Source organism: Bidens hawaiensis, unplaced genomic scaffold (genome assembly GCF_021521415.1).
Source record: "Bidens hawaiensis isolate Kalapana, Puna unplaced genomic scaffold, B.hawaiensis_p1.1 tig00000369_1, whole genome shotgun sequence".
Lineage (NCBI taxonomy): Eukaryota > Viridiplantae > Streptophyta > Magnoliopsida > Asterales > Asteraceae > Bidens > Bidens hawaiensis.
Window position 1 is genome coordinate 4,252,386 of NW_027491028.1, and position 18,270 is coordinate 4,270,655.

Below are 18,270 nucleotides of genomic sequence, written 5' to 3' on the forward strand. Positions count from 1 at the left end.
ATATATCTTGGGAATAAAGGTCTATAGGGATAGACAAAGGAAATTGATCGGACTCAATCAAAGTGCATACATTGATAAAATCCTAAAAAGGTTCAGGATGGAAAACTCTAAGAAAGGTTTGGTACCTATTCCTAGAGGAACCGTGTTAAGCTCATCCCAAAGTCCTAGCTCTAAGGAAGAGCAGGATAGGATGAAGCATGTTCCTTATGCTTCGGCAATAGGATCTATTATGTATGCAATGATGTGCACTAGACCGGACGTCTCGTATGCTTTAAGCATAACGAGTAGATACCAGCACAACCCAGGTGACAGTCATTGGATGGCTGTCAAGAATATATTAAAATACCTTAGAAGGACTAAGGATATGTTTTTAATATATGGGTCTGGTGAGGAGGAACTCGTCGTAAAGGGTTACGTGGATGCGAGTTTCCAAACTGACCGAGATGATTCTCGGTCACAGTCGGGATATGTCTTCATTTTGAATGGAGGCGCTGTTTCTTGGAAGAGTTCGAAGCAGGATGTTGTCGCGTTATCCACTACAGAATCTGAGTACATCGCCGCTTCAATGGCAGCCCAAGAGGCTGCATGGATGAAAAAGTTCATCATGGATCTAGGGATTATCTCTACCATTCAGGAGCCCCTAGAGATATTCTGTGACAATGAAGGTGCTATTGCACAGATCAAGGAGCCTCGTGCTCATCAGAAAACGAGGCACATTGAGCGCAGATTCAACTACATAAGGGATGAAGTTGAAAAGAGAAAGATATGTATTCATAAAGTTCATACCGATCAAAATATTGCGGACCCACTCACGAAGCTCCTCGATAGGCCAAAGCATGAGGGTCATGTTTGTGCATTAGGACTTCGGTATTCTAGTGAGTGGATTTAATCTGTATTTAGTGTTTGTATAAGAACGAATGTAATGGGTATCTCATGAAAAATTAATTATGTTTTAATTATTCAATGAGTTATGTTCTATATTTGCATGTTTAATCCATGAATGACTTATGTTGTTCTAAACGTCCGTAGTCGATCATACTTGTGGGAACAAGTATGAAGGTAAGACTATTATGAACCCGGATTGGTTGACATTCATGTGATGAATATAGGGCATAGGTTTGCCACCAAGGTTCATAGATATTTGTGGGATACAAATATTGGACATGATCCGCTCTCAAGGATCACTGCATGGAGTTAGTGCAACTGATCATAAGTAATCCTTGAGTAAAGGCGAGTATCATTGTGTCCTTTGACCTGAGATGCATATCGGATCTGGTTTTTCATCAAGTCTGATATCTTGACTCTCTTCTTTGTTATTTCAGTAAAACGATGACGTGTAAGAAAGAGCTCAGATATCATATGAGATGTCAACGAGGATGTATGCAGTCAAGATGGAATTTGTTCCTCTTATGTGTTGAGAGTTTAGATGTCTAAGGCCTGTTAAGTTAAATCATTGAGAGAATGATCACTCTGTGTCTCTTCGATTTGACAGGACATCTAGTAACAAAGGGATATAATGATAAGACTTACCTATATCATATCAAGTATGGACTTGAAGGGGATGATGTTATTGAATGGCACTTAGTCAAACACACTAGGGGTGGTGACCTGTTGTTAGGCGGTATTCACCATTAGCATTAACTTCTTATGAGTCACGTGCAAGTGGGAGATTGTTGGAATACCATATGCCCGAGACACATAATTAGGTTAATGTGGCTAGTTATGTTTGATCCAAGTCGGGTCATACCCAATAACGAGTTAGACACACACCAATTATGTATTTGTTAAGATAAGATCTATGAGACAAATACAGAACACGATACATTCAGAAAATCGGGTTTCTGAATACTTACTTGAAAGTGTTAAATAAATTAATTGGTTAATTTATTTATTCAAATAATTATTATTAGAATGATTATTTAACTATGTGTTCTTTTATAAAATGGTTTATAAAAGATGGGGTGTTTATATATTTTATAAAGTATAAAATAAATAAAAAAAAAATAAATAAATAAATATATTTGGGGCCGGTTTTGGGTGGGCCCCACACCCCATGATTTTGGTCAATATCTTGTCATGGATTTGGTATGGGTTACTTGACCAAAAACACCTAACACCATGTCTTGATTTGATGGAATGATGATAAAAAGATCAAGATCATAAAATACTTTCAAGTAACAAAAACCACACAACTCTTTCTTTTCTTTCTTCTTGTTTTCGGCCAAGACAAAAGGAAGAGGCTCGGGTCTCGGTTTTTGGTGTTCAAGCTCCCTAACATAGCTCGGTGTGTGTTGGAGGCTCGGGGTATATTCCGTTTGAGGATTTTCCTTTGAAAGTCTAGCATCAACATCATCATCTTCTTCAACCATCAACTACATCTCTTAAAGGTTTAAGAATGTAAGTTTTACAAGCTTTGATAGTTTAGTTTTTCCGTATTACTTGATCCTTGCCTCGGGTTTCTAACATATAGATTATTGGTAATCTTATGACATGAATAAACTAGGTTGTTCATGAACACATATCATATAAACTTGTAATATATATATATATATATACATATGGATAGATATGTTTAGTTTGTAAATATCACGCTTCCGCCTTAATTGTGACTAGTTAAATGGTTAACTTAGTATAAATTATCCATAGAAACCCAACATATATATATATATATATATATATATATATATATATATATATATATATATATAGGATCAGGATCATGAGATAGTTTTTTTGAAATTGATATATATATATATATATGGGCGTACCCAAAGCATATTTAAGGGGGCGGCCGCCTACCTTAAATTTTTTTGATTTAGTGTTATTCATACGCGAAAATCTCGAGCGCCCCTCGCAAGATTTTGCAACTGCCCCTCTTAAACATTTGAAACCATTGAGAAAAAAGAAAGAGAATTCCCAAAATAAATGTTTATGAGTACGTTTTTCAGGTTTTGGGTGACAGTTCCAACAAATTTCCAAAATAGGTTTTATAAACTAGTCGTGACGAATTGTTTATGATTACACACGAGTCGTTTGTAGAACCAATTAAAACTTTCCACGTGTCAATAAGCTAAACGTAACGACCAGTTTCACTAATCATCTACTCGTAACAATTAAATAAGTTTAAAGCCTCGTATTCAAACCCTCACGAGTAAATAAGAAATCCTTTAGTCGTGACGAGTAGATTCTAAAACTTTACGAGTCACGAGTAATTTATCAAACTAACCACGACGATGAGTTTGATTACAAAATGCATCGAACCGGTTAGTTTTACAAAATATTAACCGGATTGGTTAGTTTGATAGGTCAACTAGTTGTTACGAGTAGATCTTGGTAAACGACTAGTTTGTATTCACCATACAAGTATTTTATTAGTAATTAACTCGTCTCGATAAGTTTACCTGGTAAACATTATGCATAAGGCTAATTTCTATGTAGTTAACTCGTCGTGACTAGTTTACCTTGTTTACAATCCCGATACGAGTATTTTATAAGTAATTAGCTCGTCCTGATAAGTTTAACTGATTTACTTACCCATACGAGTAGTTTATATGTAGTTAACTCGTCGTGACTAGTTTACCTTGTTAACATTCCTATACGAGTAGTTAATTAGTAACTACCTCGTCTTGGCTAGTTTAATGTAACAATATACTCGTCTCATTACTTTATAGTCCAAACTAGTCGTTACAATGTTGTTTTGAAGTTGTTTGGTTTTGTAAACGCTATGTTCTTGTTTTGAACCTGGACATCAATGGAGGAGGAAATTGATAATATTGTAGTTTGTTACGGCGGAAAGTGGTATGTTCCGTTTGATTGTGGACGGCAAGGTGTATATCTATCTTTGAGGTTCGGTTATTGTGAATTTATATATTTTGTTACTAGTCGTTTTAAATAGGTCATGTTAAACGATTATCTTATAAGTTATGTAATTACTCATATCCAGTGGATATACACGACGACTATTACATGACGTTTTTTTCTAAAACGTGCTAAAGGAAGACCAAATGAAGTCGTTTATGTCAACTGATTTGCTAAAAGTAGTCTAATATTTATTAACTATAAATAAACTAATCTAGACACTAAGTAATAATTCCAGACTCTTAACTTAACTAAAACTACTAACCGGCAAGTGAACCGGTCGACTCTAGTACAGCTAAGTAAGTCCGGATATCAAACCCACAAGACTCTTTTAATTACATAAACTAGCTAAATTAGACTTCGCTACAGACACGACTATTTATTTTATATTTATTAAGGGGGATTTTACTAATAACTATATTTAACTAATTAAAACTATTTAATAAAACTTAAGACAACTTAACATGGACTTTATTCGGATGATGACGAACAACCACCTAGGCTAGAATCCCTAATGTATCAATTATCAAATGGTTATAAATGCTAAGTTATGGAACCAGGATCTTAAACTATTCACTTAATGGGAAACCGAACACGACCCTTGACCCTTCTCAAGAAGACACCTATGGAATTCTAATAAGCTATTAAAATTACCGGTTTTAATTAGACTCCCTTACGGTCGCTAATTTATTTTATGACAAGTACCTCTATAAGAAATCTTACCTTACAGCGCGGAAATCAAAGATAGTTTAAAGAATTCACTCGACTAGATAGACAAAGCTGATAAATTAAACCTAGACGGACTCCTTACAGAGAACTAAATCTAACAACTTAACCAACCAAGACCTATCACATAATCTATCACCTTACAGCTAGTTAGATTAGCAGCACACTTAGGTCTACTTGATTTATAATATTGTTCCTATGGTATTATTGCAAATCAACCATAAAGTAGTTAAAAACACACAGTAGATGACCTAACAGAATCATATTATATGACAGACAATCACCAAGGAAACTGTGAAACAATAAAACTCATCAAACAATTCTAAGCACACATATGCATCGAATGAAATTCAAGAAACCTTTTACTTAATCATAAACCACAGACGAAAACAAAATCCAAACCAAACTCCAAAATCAACAAAAGTTCATCATAAGCCTAGGCGGTATAAGGGTTTAGCCAACAACCATACTCAAGAACAAACCAAATAAGTAATGTTCAAAAATTGAATTCTTAAAGAAAATAATAAATTTAAACCAGTAATAATAATGTTTGGATGAGTAAGTGTCGAACCTCAACACTCTTCGCTCGAACCAAGTGCTCTTGCTCTAATCTCCAAGTCAACAGGGGCAGACCTGGTCGAACCCTCTCTGCCTCCTCTGTTCCGTTCCAAAACTCCTCCCCCTTTCTCAATTTATGACTTTTCTTTTTATAATCTCATTAAATCATATGCCTACTTCCATTTTCTTCGGCCCACTTGATTTATGTTGCAGCCCAATAAAATCATCATTTATATTATTTTTTTGAATAAGCTGCATAACAATTTAGAGGTGCACAATTAATTGATAATTTAATATTACAATTACAAAATTCAAATAATTCCATATCTTGTAATTTGCTTCGTAAACTCTTGCTCTCATTTAACCTATTATTTGATCAACACACTGCTTAATTAGCCATAACTAATTGTTAAAAACCCTTGTAACTACTTTTTAACACTTTTACGTTAATAGTTTCTTCAACTTATAGAATTCAAATATAAATCACTTGAGAGGAATATTAAATAAAGTCTAGCTCAAAACTACTTAAAACGGTAGGAAATATTTATATAAGAATATGTATATTTTAGACCATATCATCTACGTTGTTGAGGATGACAATAGAGACTTTGCAAAACAAAGTTTGATGTCGAATGAGTTACTTACAAACGAAAATGAATCGGGGAAATTGGTGGGGTTTGTTCCGGACTTGAATATACCTTTGTCATCAAATGAATATGAATACTTTGGTCGAGACAATATCAATGAAGAAGATAGTGAACCTTCGGTCTCTAACGAATCCCTTTTAGATATGGAGATATTCATGGAAGATGAAGATGCCTCTTCCGGTAGTTACTAAAGATGATTATTCAAAAGGCAAGACAAAATGTTCGTGTTCGTCTTCACATCCTATTATAGACAAAGTGTTTAAAACAAAGAAGCATTACAAACCGAACTAGGTATGATGGCTTTAAAACAAAGTGTTTGATTTTAAAACCCACGAATCAACTAAATGACGATTGGTGGTAGGTTGCAAGTCGGATGGTTGTGTAAATCAGGTAAACTTATCAGGACGAGTTAGTTACTAATTAAATACTCGTATAGAAATGTAAACAAGGTAAACTAGTCACGACGAGTTAACTACATGTAAACTACTCGTATGAGTAATGTAAATCAGGTAAGCTTATCAGGACGAGCTAATTATTAATAAAATACACGTATCGGGAATGTAAAAAAGGTAAACTAGTCGCGACGAGTTAACTACATATAAATTACTCGCATGCGTAATGTTTACCATGTAAACTTATTGAGACGAGTCAGTTACTAATAAAATACTCGTATGGTGAATGTAGACTAGTCGTTGACCAAGATCTACTTGTGATGACTAGTTGACCTATCAAGTTAACCATTCCGGTTAGTATTTTGTAAAACTAACCGGTTCGATGCATTTGGTAATCAACTGAATCGTCGTGGTTAGTTTGATAAACTACACGTGACTCGTAAAGTTTTAGAATCTACTCGTCGCGACTAAATAATTTATTATTCACTCGTGGGCGTTGATTACGAGTCTCTAAACTTGTTTAATTGTTACGAGTAGATGATTAGTGAAACTGGTCGTTACGGTTAGTTTATAGACACATGACAAGTTTTAATTGGTAATACAAACTATTCGTGTGTAATCATAAACTATTCGTCACGACTAGTTTATAACACATGTTTTAGGAATTTGTTGGAAATGACACCTAAAACCTGAAAAACATATTCATAAACGCTTATTTTGGGAATTTTCCCAAAATGTTTTCATACTCATTTGTATATTAAACAAACGAACGGTTCAATGAGCACTTGTTTTGTTTTGAGGCATATATGATATATCTGATATGAGTTGTATGATCAGCATATTCGTGTATCATTTCATACATTTGTTTAGGGTTTTGATGCAGTTTTGACTATCCACCAAATGGCTCAAGAACACAATGATTTCATTCAAACCATTTTAACCGAATGATTCGGTTAACAAGCTCAAAAGCTTGCAAATTTTTTATTAAAATCAATCAACTAAACAAACCAAAGACCAAACAACCTTATTTATAAATAAAATAAGCATTTAGGCCGGGCCAACTTAATAGACTGATGCTCCTGCATCATACTCGCGCTCTTGAAAAAAACTCGTCCTTGAGTTTTGTCTATGAACCAAAGCCACCCACTAGAAAACAAGTCATTATCCTATGAAAATTTCCTGCAAATTTCCTACAAGTAGTTTCAAATATGAAGTTATATTTTCTTCATTCTTGTAAGACCTATCAGTAGCAGCTAGTTCCTTTGTAACATTCGGTACATGATACTTTTGCTTATATTTGTGATATGTATTGTAGTTTCGGTTGTTTTTACCGATTTATGCGTTTGTAACGACTAACGAGTGTGGAGCAGCACGGTTCTTCAGAACTATAATCATAAGGTTCAAAAGTTAACTTCCTATTCCCAAAAATTATTATATACTTTTAGGTTATGGATCTCTCTCTTTTTCCACATTCCCACCGATCGTGTCAGTTATTCAAGTAATCGGTCCAAAAACCTCACATTATAGCAGATGTTTGCACTTTGGATTGTATGTACATAGTACCCACAAACCAGCATATTCTATACAAACCAGTGTTCAAAATCAAAAACATGCAAACAGAAAAACAAGACAACTTTTCACCACAAAAGCGATAACATCATTCAGGCCGCATCTTCGAGCCCATACCGACTGAAATGGCTAACTCGAAACTTCCACTCTCCTTTAACCGGATCATACGACACAAACTCGGCACCTTGGTCCTCAGCCTTCCTTTTCAACATTTCTTTATACTTTTCAACTCTTGGTCCTTCAGTTAATTGGCGGCCCGTCTTTTTATCAACACATTTTATATTCAAAAGGGTTACCTCAGCAGGCTTATTGAGGCCCTGTCCAACAGGCGGTTTATTGGTCTCGTCCATATAAACAATCACTTCACGGTGATTAAACTGGATAAGAGACTCGAGGTCCAAACGTCTCACATCGGTTTCCCCAAAAAACTTGATGCTTCCATAATTATGCCGCCCGACAACAAAGTCCTTCACGCGGCGGCAGAAACCGGGTTCCGCCCTCTCTTTGGCGGCTAGTTCTTGGATCCGTGGCTCGGTGTAGTAATCTGAGTGGCGGAGTTTGGGCATGAGTGTTTCGATATCGGCCCCATGTTCGTAAACAATTGCTGCCTCCCCAGCTCGGTGACCGGTTAAGCTGATGTACGAGTCAGATTTTGGGTCCTCATGTGCACCGTTTGTTTTTTGGGTTATTTTGACAGGAGACGTTTGTTCCTTGAAAGCACCGTTTTCAGAATGATTTCCTGCGTGAAGTTGAGGTTAATAAGACATGAAATAGACATTAAAGATAATTAAACACAGAACTGTATTTGTAGATAGCAAGGTGATGAAAAAAATGATCTTACTATTCCCGTTATCTGTAGCACGGTCGTTTTGGTGAGTGGTATAAGTGAACTCGGTATATTGACCTGAATTCAAGTAACAAATTTAATCAAGACAGAATTACAGAAATTGTCCTTTATGTTTGTACCAAATTTCAGTCGTTGTCCTTTATCTTTAAAATTGATATGTTTTGTCCTTTACGTTTCCAAATCCAACAACGTTTGTCCTTTAACCCTAACTCAGTTAGTTTTTTTCGTTAAGTCATGTCATGTGCATTGCACATGAGGGCAAATTGGTCTTTTTACTATTTATTTAATAAATATTTTTAATAATTAATCCACCACCATCTGCAAGGCTGCCACCACCAACTTCCTACAACAACCACCACCGTCTAAAACCACTGCTATCTCCTCCCCACTATCTTCAGATTAGATGTACATAAACCAAATCAAAACCATACCCAATGAAAGAACCTGGTGGGGTCTTCCAAAGAAGATTCACCTAGTGAAGAAAGAAATCCATAGTGTTGAAACTTGAAAGTAAGCCATTCATCAATATCCTCTCCAGGAGAAAGCCTCGTAGCTTACTCCATGAAGACGCACTTTTTAAATCCATGAAGATGCAATCTTTTAAAAAGGATACTAAAATAATTATAAGCAATTGCAGACATTCATTTAAAAAGAGTTAGTTTCCCCTGGTTACCAGATAATACTCACGATCTTCCCGAAGTTGTGTCTGTTATGACTTATGGTCATCAGCCCTCAAAAACCCCCATTTACCCCCACCGTATTTCGTTGCTGCCGCTGCACGAACTCCGGCGAGCTCATTAATATGATTCGAACACCAATTCGAGATAAGTAAAACACCAATCTACTCGTTTTTGCATTATGAACAAAAGCCCTATCGTCTTGAGCATTAATTGTTACTATCCATATTACTATTTGAAGCGAAACTGAGAACGAGGTTTTGGACGGCGTTTACGACGGAGGTGGTTTGCTGAGATGGTGATGGTTTCAAAAACAGATCAGCACCGGAGGTTGAATGGTGGCCACATACTAAATCGGTGTATTGTGATGGTGGTGTTTCTAAATCGCCGAAGAAGATAAGGGAATTAACTTGGGGGTTTGGTAGAGAGAGAGTAGATAGTTAGAAAGAGAATGAGATTTTTGTTTTTATTTTATTTAACATATTATTCTTTTAACATGTAAAAAAGACCAATTTGCCCTCATGTGCAATGCACATGACATGACTTAACGAAAAAAACTAACTGAGTTAGGGTTAAAGGACAAACGTTGTTGAATTTGGAAACGTAAAGGACAAAACATATCAATTTTGAAGATAAAGGACAACGACTGAAATTTGATACAAACATAAAGGACAACTTCTGTAATTCTGTCTTTAATCAATAATGCAGGTAAATTCACGGGCGTGCATGGATTGGTTTGGGTTTTGAGCTCAAACCAAAAACCAAAAACCAAAATTCGGTTTTTGGGTATTTTTGTATAGGGTTGGCACAAAGAGTTTGGTTCAGTTGCGGTTATGTCATTTGAGTTTGAAATTTTGGGCAGAAGAAAAGGCCCGAAATACTGAAATTGGGCCTAATTTTGGACCTAATTTCTTTTTTGTTAGTTAGTGATTACTTAATTATACATTTGAAATTAAAATTTTGGGCCTACGCCATTTATTAACTTATAAATTACTTGAAGTCGATCATTTCGATTCTGTTCAAATCGGTCAGGTTCGGTTTTTTTCAGATTTGGTTGACAGCAAAACCAAAACCAAACCAAAAATCGGTTTTCAAAAAACTTAAAACCAAACCATCGGTATTTCATTGGGTTCGGTTCCAAGCAGCCCAGTCAGCGTTTTCGGTTTTGGTTGATAGCAAAATTGAAACAACACCCAAAAAATCAGTTTTCGAAAGAACATAAAACCAAACCGTCAATTTTTTATTGGTTCGGTTATTTCAGTTCGGCTACTTCAGTTATTTCAGTTACAGTAGGGTTACTTCGCTTCCGTGCACACCCCTATAGATTGATACAATCTAGAATGTTCATTGGAATTTGGTGACTATATACTAATTATAAAATTACTAAAATGTTCATTGGAATTTGGTGACTATATTGATTATAAAATTAGAATTTTGGTAAATCTATACAATCTAGAAAGTTTTAAAATTTTCACATTTAATTACACCTAGATTTGTATATACTTTTTCCTAAAACAATATATTAGCAGGAAACTTTACCATTAGCTTGTGCTGGAGAAGATGCATTTTTTTCTTTCAGTTTTTCCGCAGATACTTTTATAGGCGATTGTTCCATAGGGCGAATAACCAGAGCTCTTGGATTCTCTCTCGGGATGAAAAGAGCATCTGCTTTGGGTGTACTAATTGTCTCTTCATCACTGAAAAATGAAACCTGCACAAATCAAATTATTAAACAAGATTTTTTGTCATGAAAAACAAGCAAGATAAGTAAAAGGTAAAAAGTGACATTAAACCTTTGAACTGTCATTTCTGGGGAGATATTTCCTTGCAGGCAACCTAATCCGCCTTTGAGAAAGATGTCTAGAAGTCAACACAGATGACATCCTTACAGGAGCAGGCTTATCAACAACCTATAGATGTTAAGAAAAATAAACGTAAGCTAACGCAGTCATATTAACCGAGTGATTGCATTTTATATAATACTTACTGGCAAACTAGAAATTCCATACTGAATTGAAGGTGCGTTTTCCACACGCCCAATTGACATTTGAGGCATTGCTGGTAGAGTTCCAAAAGGATTTGTAATTGACTGTGGTTGCGGAATCTGATTGGCAGACCTGCCACATTAAGGATGCATTGAGAAATTTGGAACAATACAAATAAAATATATAAACGCATGTGCGCGCAAGTGGGTAGTGGTAACACATACAGTTGTCCGAAATTACTCTGACCAAAATTGTTTGCTGTGCTACCTGTTAATAAGAACATATGAGAATGTGAAAAAAAAAATTGCGGATAAATAAACAGAAGGATCCAAAAAAGTCAAAAATTAAAGACAATTTAAAATGTATTCAATCACCTGCAGGTGTCGCAAATCCAAAACCACCTTGATTTGGAGTCGATTGAGCCGTCTGAAAGGGATTTGAAAGAGAAGGCTGCATGTATAACCAACAGAAATAAGTATACTAAACACGAACAGAAGCATTACAAGTCACAAATGTATTCACAGATGAATGTTTTTTTAATCAAAGGTAACTTACAGGTGTCTGATTGAATACCATGCCGTTTGTGCTAAGTAATGAAGGTGTGCTTGAAAACAAGTTTCCTCCAAAAGCATTTGATTGACCAAAAGCGGGAGCACTCTGCCCAAAAGACGGGGCAGTCTGCCCAAAAGGTGAACTTGTTTGACCAAGAGGGAGTGTGGTTGACTGGAACAAGGGGGATGATTGAGTGCTTCCAAAGTTAAGGCCAGTAGCAAACGATGAAGTTGTTCCCTGAGCTTGAGTACCAAAATAAGATGTTGAGGTTCCAAATGTTGATGAACTGGTTGTTCCAAAAAGAGAAGATGTTGTAGATCCAAACGCAGGGGTTGACCCAAATACGGATGGTGCTGGTGTAGGTGTAGACCCAAAAGGGCTAGATGCTACAGAACCAAAAGGTGAAGAACCAATTGACGGAGTTGATGTCCCAAACCCCGAGGTACCAAAAGTTGGGGTCTTTGGGGCAAACAGGTTGGTAGATGCTGAGGAAGAAAATGGATTTGCAGGTGAGGAAGAAGCAAAGGGGTTTGTTGGCTGTGTGTGGGTTACATTAAAGCCCATTCCAGATGAAGATGGGCCTGCAGGATTCGGGCCACCTGAAACAAAAGGAAAAAAAACAGGAAACAATAGAAAAGGTGGTAAGAGTGGATCACAACGAGATTAGGACTGTAAACAAACCAAACATTCAGGGAACAGTACATAAACTGTTCGTTTATTGTAAGGATCTCCTCTCAGTTATCCATGACTGTTTATCTCTCTAGCATGACCACTTGATGACGAACAAGACAGAACATGAACACGTGTCTCGTTTGTTCATTTATGTTCATGAACATTAGTTCATTTAAGTTCATTTATGCTCTTTAGCTTCATCGTACTCATCGTACTCAGTATATCCCACCAAAAGCAAAGCTATGGTAGGGTCTGAGGAGACCTCTACCCCCTAGGAATAGAAAGGTTGTTTCCGGTGAGACCCCCGGCTCAATAGTAGTTTTGCATCAAGCCTTGGACATAAGGCACATAACACTCAACCATCTGGCCACCGGCTGATTGGTGCATGTACCTTTGTCTATCGGCCATCAACACCACCACATGATGCCTGATTAACCTTCCGCCGCTTTTAACGTTATTTTCACAAAAATAGTAAAATAACGTCAAAATTAGTGCAATTTCACTTTTGCCCACCCGAGGGCCCACACATAAATACATTTATGCTCTTTAGCTTACGTTCATTTATGTTCGTTAGTTTACGGTTGTTTAACTTGGTTTGTTTACGTTCATTAATATATTCATTTTAAACTTTTTAACTCATTACCACTTTAGCTTAAGCAACTTTTTAGACCCAACACAGTGTTCTCCACATCACTCTTACCTGGTTTGAGCTCAGTTACATTCTTTCATCTATGTTCAGTTATGTTCGCTCGTTTACTGTCATAAACCGTCCGTTTATGCTGTTAACGAACGAACATAAATGGACACGAATAGGTTACTTTTCTTAACGAACAAACGCGAACAAGATAACCCCATCTGTTTAATTGTTCGTGTTTGATCGTGTGTTCGGTTAAAACTAAACAAACGAACATAAACGATTAAACACGAACATGCTTGGTTTGTGTTCGTTTGGTACGTTTACAAACCTATGAATACTACCTTTGTCTCCCGACTGATAGTCCTCCCATCTAAGTTCTTCATGACTTTTTTCTTTGTAGGTAAGCATGGCGGATATTGACTCAAGTTTTCCAGCAGGCTGTGTACCACTACCACTGTCGGCATCAGGTGTCTGAGCATATGCAGCTACTCTACTTCCTCCACGTTGACTTCCAAATGCTGGTTGACCAAACCCGGGACTCCCAAGTGCGGGTGTTGTGGTTTGACCTCCTGAATGTTTGTGTACAGCAACAAAGTTTTAGTAAGTAAACATTTTAAATTAACAAGCAGCTATATAGAGAAGTAGGCATGTAAATTAACCGAACTGGGAACCGTTCGGCTCGAAGTTTGTTTATGTTCGTTTATTTAATAAAAGAACGAACATGAACAAAACTTATCGTTAGGCTCATTACTTTATGTATTCATTTATTGTTATTCACTTATTTGTTAGGCCCACTACAATTTAGTCTAGTTTTACTACCTTCTTAGGTTCAACATATTAACATTCATAGTTACTTTTGATTGGTATTTGTTTATGTTGACTGTCCCTTTACGTTCGTGAACCGTTCGTTTATACTTTTAACGAACGAGCATAAACAATCATGAATAAGTTCATTTTCTTAATGAACGAATACAAACAAGAAAATCCTGTTCCTTTAACGGATCTTGCTCGATCGTTTGTCCGGGTAAAGTTAAACGAACAAATGAACACGAATCTGTGCGTTCATGTTCGTTCGGATTGTCTACAGTCCTATAGAGAAGGAAACTTACCAAAGGGGGAGCTTTGAGCCCCAAAAGTTGTGGTAGTAGCACCAAATGGGCTACTTCCAAATGCAGAAGTTGATTGACCAAATGCTGGACTTGACCCGAAACTGAAAGGAGATGAAGTAGCACCAAAAGCAGGTGTAGGTGATGACCCAAATGCAGGCGTGCTTGATGCACTAAAAGCTGGTGTACTAGTTCCAAAAACAGAGGTGCTAGAAACACCAAAGGCAGAGCCTGTGTTACCAAATGTAGGGGTTGATGTAGAACCGAAAGCCGGTGTGCTTGTAGCACCAAATGCAGATGTGCTTGTGGCACCAAATGCAGGTTGACTTGAAGCTCCAAAAGGTGAAGAGCCAAAAGGATTGTTTCCAAAAGCAGGTTGTGATTGCTGCTGAAATGAGCTTCCAAAAGGACTTGACTGTGTAGTGGATCCAAAGCCACCAAATGAAGGACTCTGCCCAAACACAGATGAACCTGTGATTTAGAATATAGGAGGTGCCGAAATCAGATATAAGAGATAAAAGAGAAATGAGGGGAATACTAAAGGCTAAAGCTAATGCAGAATACATAAATGAGAATAAGATGTTAAACCAAAGTTCATAATCTAAAGATTATTTGAACACTGCAATCGGATAAGAAATATGAAACTGATGTTATTATACCACAATCAGGTGTGTGCTTTAAGTGATGAGGAAAGAAAAAGAAAAAAGCAAATCAAGAAACTCTTAAAGAAAGTGATCATTCAAAAATGTGACCAACCTTTTGATTTCTAAATATGAAGTTGTTATAAGGAAGATTATTCTCCAGGCTACTATAATATAAATGATATGCACAATGTCTTGGTTTAACAAGAGAGATGGTGATCAACGCGTTTGATCCAAAAGCCAATATGTGAGGCTTTAATTACTAAATAAAAAATTACAGATGCTGTTTGAACTTGTTAACATTTAAACACTAAAATATAAGATAATTTATCATCTCTGGAAAGATTTGTTCAAATTCTCAAACCTATTTCTCAATCGGAGATCAGATTTAAACAGACATAAACCCATGGCAATCAACTGCATAAGGTGCCGCATCACAAGATCGCATCAGATCATACCATGTGATGCGTGCATCATAAATAGTGATCTCATCACCGCATCATGTGATGCATGCATTATGTGTTCCCAATGCGCACACTTTAAAACCAAAATGTGTAACCCACCAAATGTGAGACACTCAAAACTAAGACCCTGAGCCGGTCTCTAGCAAAACTACTTTCTCAACAAAAACCACCTCTTGCAAGTTTGAACAACAATGTTGGTTGCAAGGAGAGATGAAAAAATCACCAAATACTACATCTTGAAACTAAAGTGGATTACATAAGCATCAAATGTGATTGCTTATCCTAACCAATGACACCAGAAAATGCACACACATTACTTCAGATATCTTCAGTCTTCACGGGACCAACATTGACATGAAAGACCGAGTCTAAATTCATATTGATAATCAAGTACATTATTTGAAGACTAAACTTAGAAAAGGTTGATAAATGTACTTACCACCAAAAGAAGTTGATGAAGCACCAAATGCTGGGCTTGATGAAGCTCCAAAACCAGGCATTGAACTCCCAAAAGCAGGTGCTGATGAAACACCAAAAACCGGTGAGGAAGCTTGGGCGCCAAACACACCAGTAGACGTGCCACCAAAAATAGAACCTCCTGTTGGTGAACCAAAGGGAGACGAGCTACCAAATGGTTTTGGAGCAAATGGGTTGTTATTTGCATTACTAGTCTGCCCAAAAACTGATGGAGACCCAAATGGGCTATTAGATGACTGCCCAAAAGCTGTTTTATATAACCAAAAGCAATTACATTAACGAAGTTTCTGATCAAATGTAAAAAAGATACATTTTATAGAAGCAAGTTCCGAGAACCAGGCATACAATGTCCATATCCAACAAGCATGATTTAATCCAGTCAGCATGATACATTGTATTGTGCATGTCAACAAGTATGTTTAGGATGGTCCACATTCAACATCGGCAATAAACAGCATCACGATTAAATAGATCTTAAGAAATCAATGTGTCACACTGTCATCTCAGAATATTAACACAAAAACATGGAACAAGCATCCTCTATCTAGTGTCTCTATACTTTTTAATGGTGAAAAGATTAAATATGGCATATTCTAATAGCAAATTAAGTGCAAGTAACAGTTAATTTACAGCATGCGTCCGTGTACATATTTAGCAACCTTTCTACCTGGCCAAAATACAAACTATATAATTTTTCATCAAGCCTTTTAAGTTTTAACTGAGAAGAATACACCTTTGTCTCACTCACTTAACAAGAAATTTCATGAGCTAATTAATGAAACCATTTGTTTCAAATCTATCCTCGAGCATTAACCTATGTTGCATGGATATATAATAAAGAAAACATAAATAATAGACATGACTATGTTTGACCAGAATAATACACTACTATATACAACACAAATCATATCAAAGATTAATAAACACTTGTTGAGGGAAAAGAGTTTATTGTGTCACCATGCCTCATTCTTCTCTATTTTGGACACAGAAATATGTATGTTTAAAGCTCAGCTCATACAAAAAAAATAAATAAATAAATAAGAGGCTTGCCTCACTAAAAGCTCAAGCCACCACTTGGTTCTTAACTGCCATTTATCATTTAAAGAATAGTTTTCATGGAGGTCAAAGTATCAGGAATGCCATTATCGAACAAACCAATTGGAAGTCTCGATAAGCTAAAATCAATAGTATATATTAACGGTGTTAAGACTCTAGTGCTACATTAACCTATAACCAAACACAACATCCCATTAAAAACAGAAATACATGAATTTGTGGAATCGCATACGACATTTTGCAGGAAAGCGAAAGAAATTCGAAAGAAGGAAAACGAAACTTACGGCTGCTAGCACCAAACATGATTCCTTTCCTTCCTATTGATTCACTACACCTTCAATTCAACAATAACCTCCTAATCTCAAATCCTGTAGATACATTCAATACATGTATTAACTACAAAGCATATTGAATTAACATACACAAACAAATAACTTCAAACGAATGAAGCAGATCGATCCAATATCGAAAACTTACACATCATCGCATCCTCCATTACACCGTAATCAAATATCTTCAATCTCAACCAGCTAATCGTATCTGTTGGAATTCAAACTGTAATCCGTTCAACAATTAAAAAATAATAACCGTCAAGAGATAGATACGAACAGATAATAGCGAAATTGACGTATAGAAAGAAAGGTGATAATCGAGAGTAAAACACGTATAATTATAATTGAAAGCTAGGGTTACGATCATACCTAACGACGAAGATCGTGGATCAAGAAGATGGATAGATGAGAGTGGTAATGGTAAACAAGCCGTTTGACACCCACACCCCGTATATCATTTCCAATTACGTATAACAAGTTAATAATAACCACCCGCTTTAGGATTAGTCATCGCTCGGTTGACTCTTTCGAAAGAGGTTGTCGATTTAAGTTTCGGTGTCGGTGCGGACGGCATGGAGGGTTTCGAATGACAAGAGATAAGAGATGATTGAAATCCCGTCACATATAGACTTGGGAAGACGCTGTTAAAAAATTTCGTATGAGACTACTATTATGATTTATGATTTAGGAACATAAAATTGGTAAAGATTTCAAGTTAAAGGCATATGAGAGGCTAGTCATAAATGTGTGACTATAAATTCATAGTACTTTTTTGTCTATAGTTAAAAAATTGAATGTAATTAAAGAGAGAATAAGTATAAAAATGAGAAGGTATGTAAGAAGGAGAAAAGATGTCAATTAAAGTATGGGACACATTACCTTTAATGTAAGATTGTTAAGTGGTTCTTGATTGGGTTAAAGATATGTACAATTATAATGATATTGATATTAATCTATTATACTTGTGCAAAACTATCTATATTTGTTTTGTATGGAATAATAATTTGCCCGACATAGACAACAGACAAACATATTGGTCTAAGCCTAGAACAAAAGTTAAACATGATATGACAC

The 18,270-nt window shown here is 36.2% G+C and overlaps 1 protein-coding gene across 1 annotated transcript; it reads right to left on the bottom strand.

Annotated features, from left to right (window-relative positions):
- Positions 1–7,614: 7,614 nt before the first annotated feature.
- LOC143624317 (nuclear pore complex protein NUP98A-like) lies at positions 7,615–17,620 on the bottom strand. The gene is made up of 14 exons (XM_077095013.1): positions 17,566–17,620; positions 17,344–17,419; positions 17,149–17,232; positions 15,771–16,055; positions 14,230–14,697; positions 13,462–13,689; positions 11,815–12,410; positions 11,634–11,709; positions 11,484–11,526; positions 11,262–11,391; positions 11,068–11,184; positions 10,814–10,985; positions 8,592–8,654; positions 7,615–8,489 (listed from the first exon to the last, which is right to left on the bottom strand). The coding sequence occupies exons 3-14, from the start codon at positions 17,165–17,167 to the stop codon at positions 7,843–7,845; spliced, it is 2,844 nt and encodes a 947-aa protein (XP_076951128.1). The 5' UTR covers positions 17,168–17,232; positions 17,344–17,419; positions 17,566–17,620; the 3' UTR covers positions 7,615–7,842.
- Between the last annotated feature and the right edge of the window lie 650 nt (positions 17,621–18,270).

What these genes read in the sequence shown, in the direction of transcription:
- LOC143624317 (XM_077095013.1), bottom strand. An exon ending in CAGAGTAATTTCGGACAACT is followed by an intron (nt 11,392 to 11,483) that starts GTATGTGTTACC and finishes TTAATGTGGCAG; the next exon opens with GTCTGCCAATCAGATTCCGC. An exon ending in CCAGAAATGACAGTTCAAAG is followed by an intron (nt 10,986 to 11,067) that starts GTTTAATGTCAC and finishes TGATTTGTGCAG; the next exon opens with GTTTCATTTTTCAGTGATGA.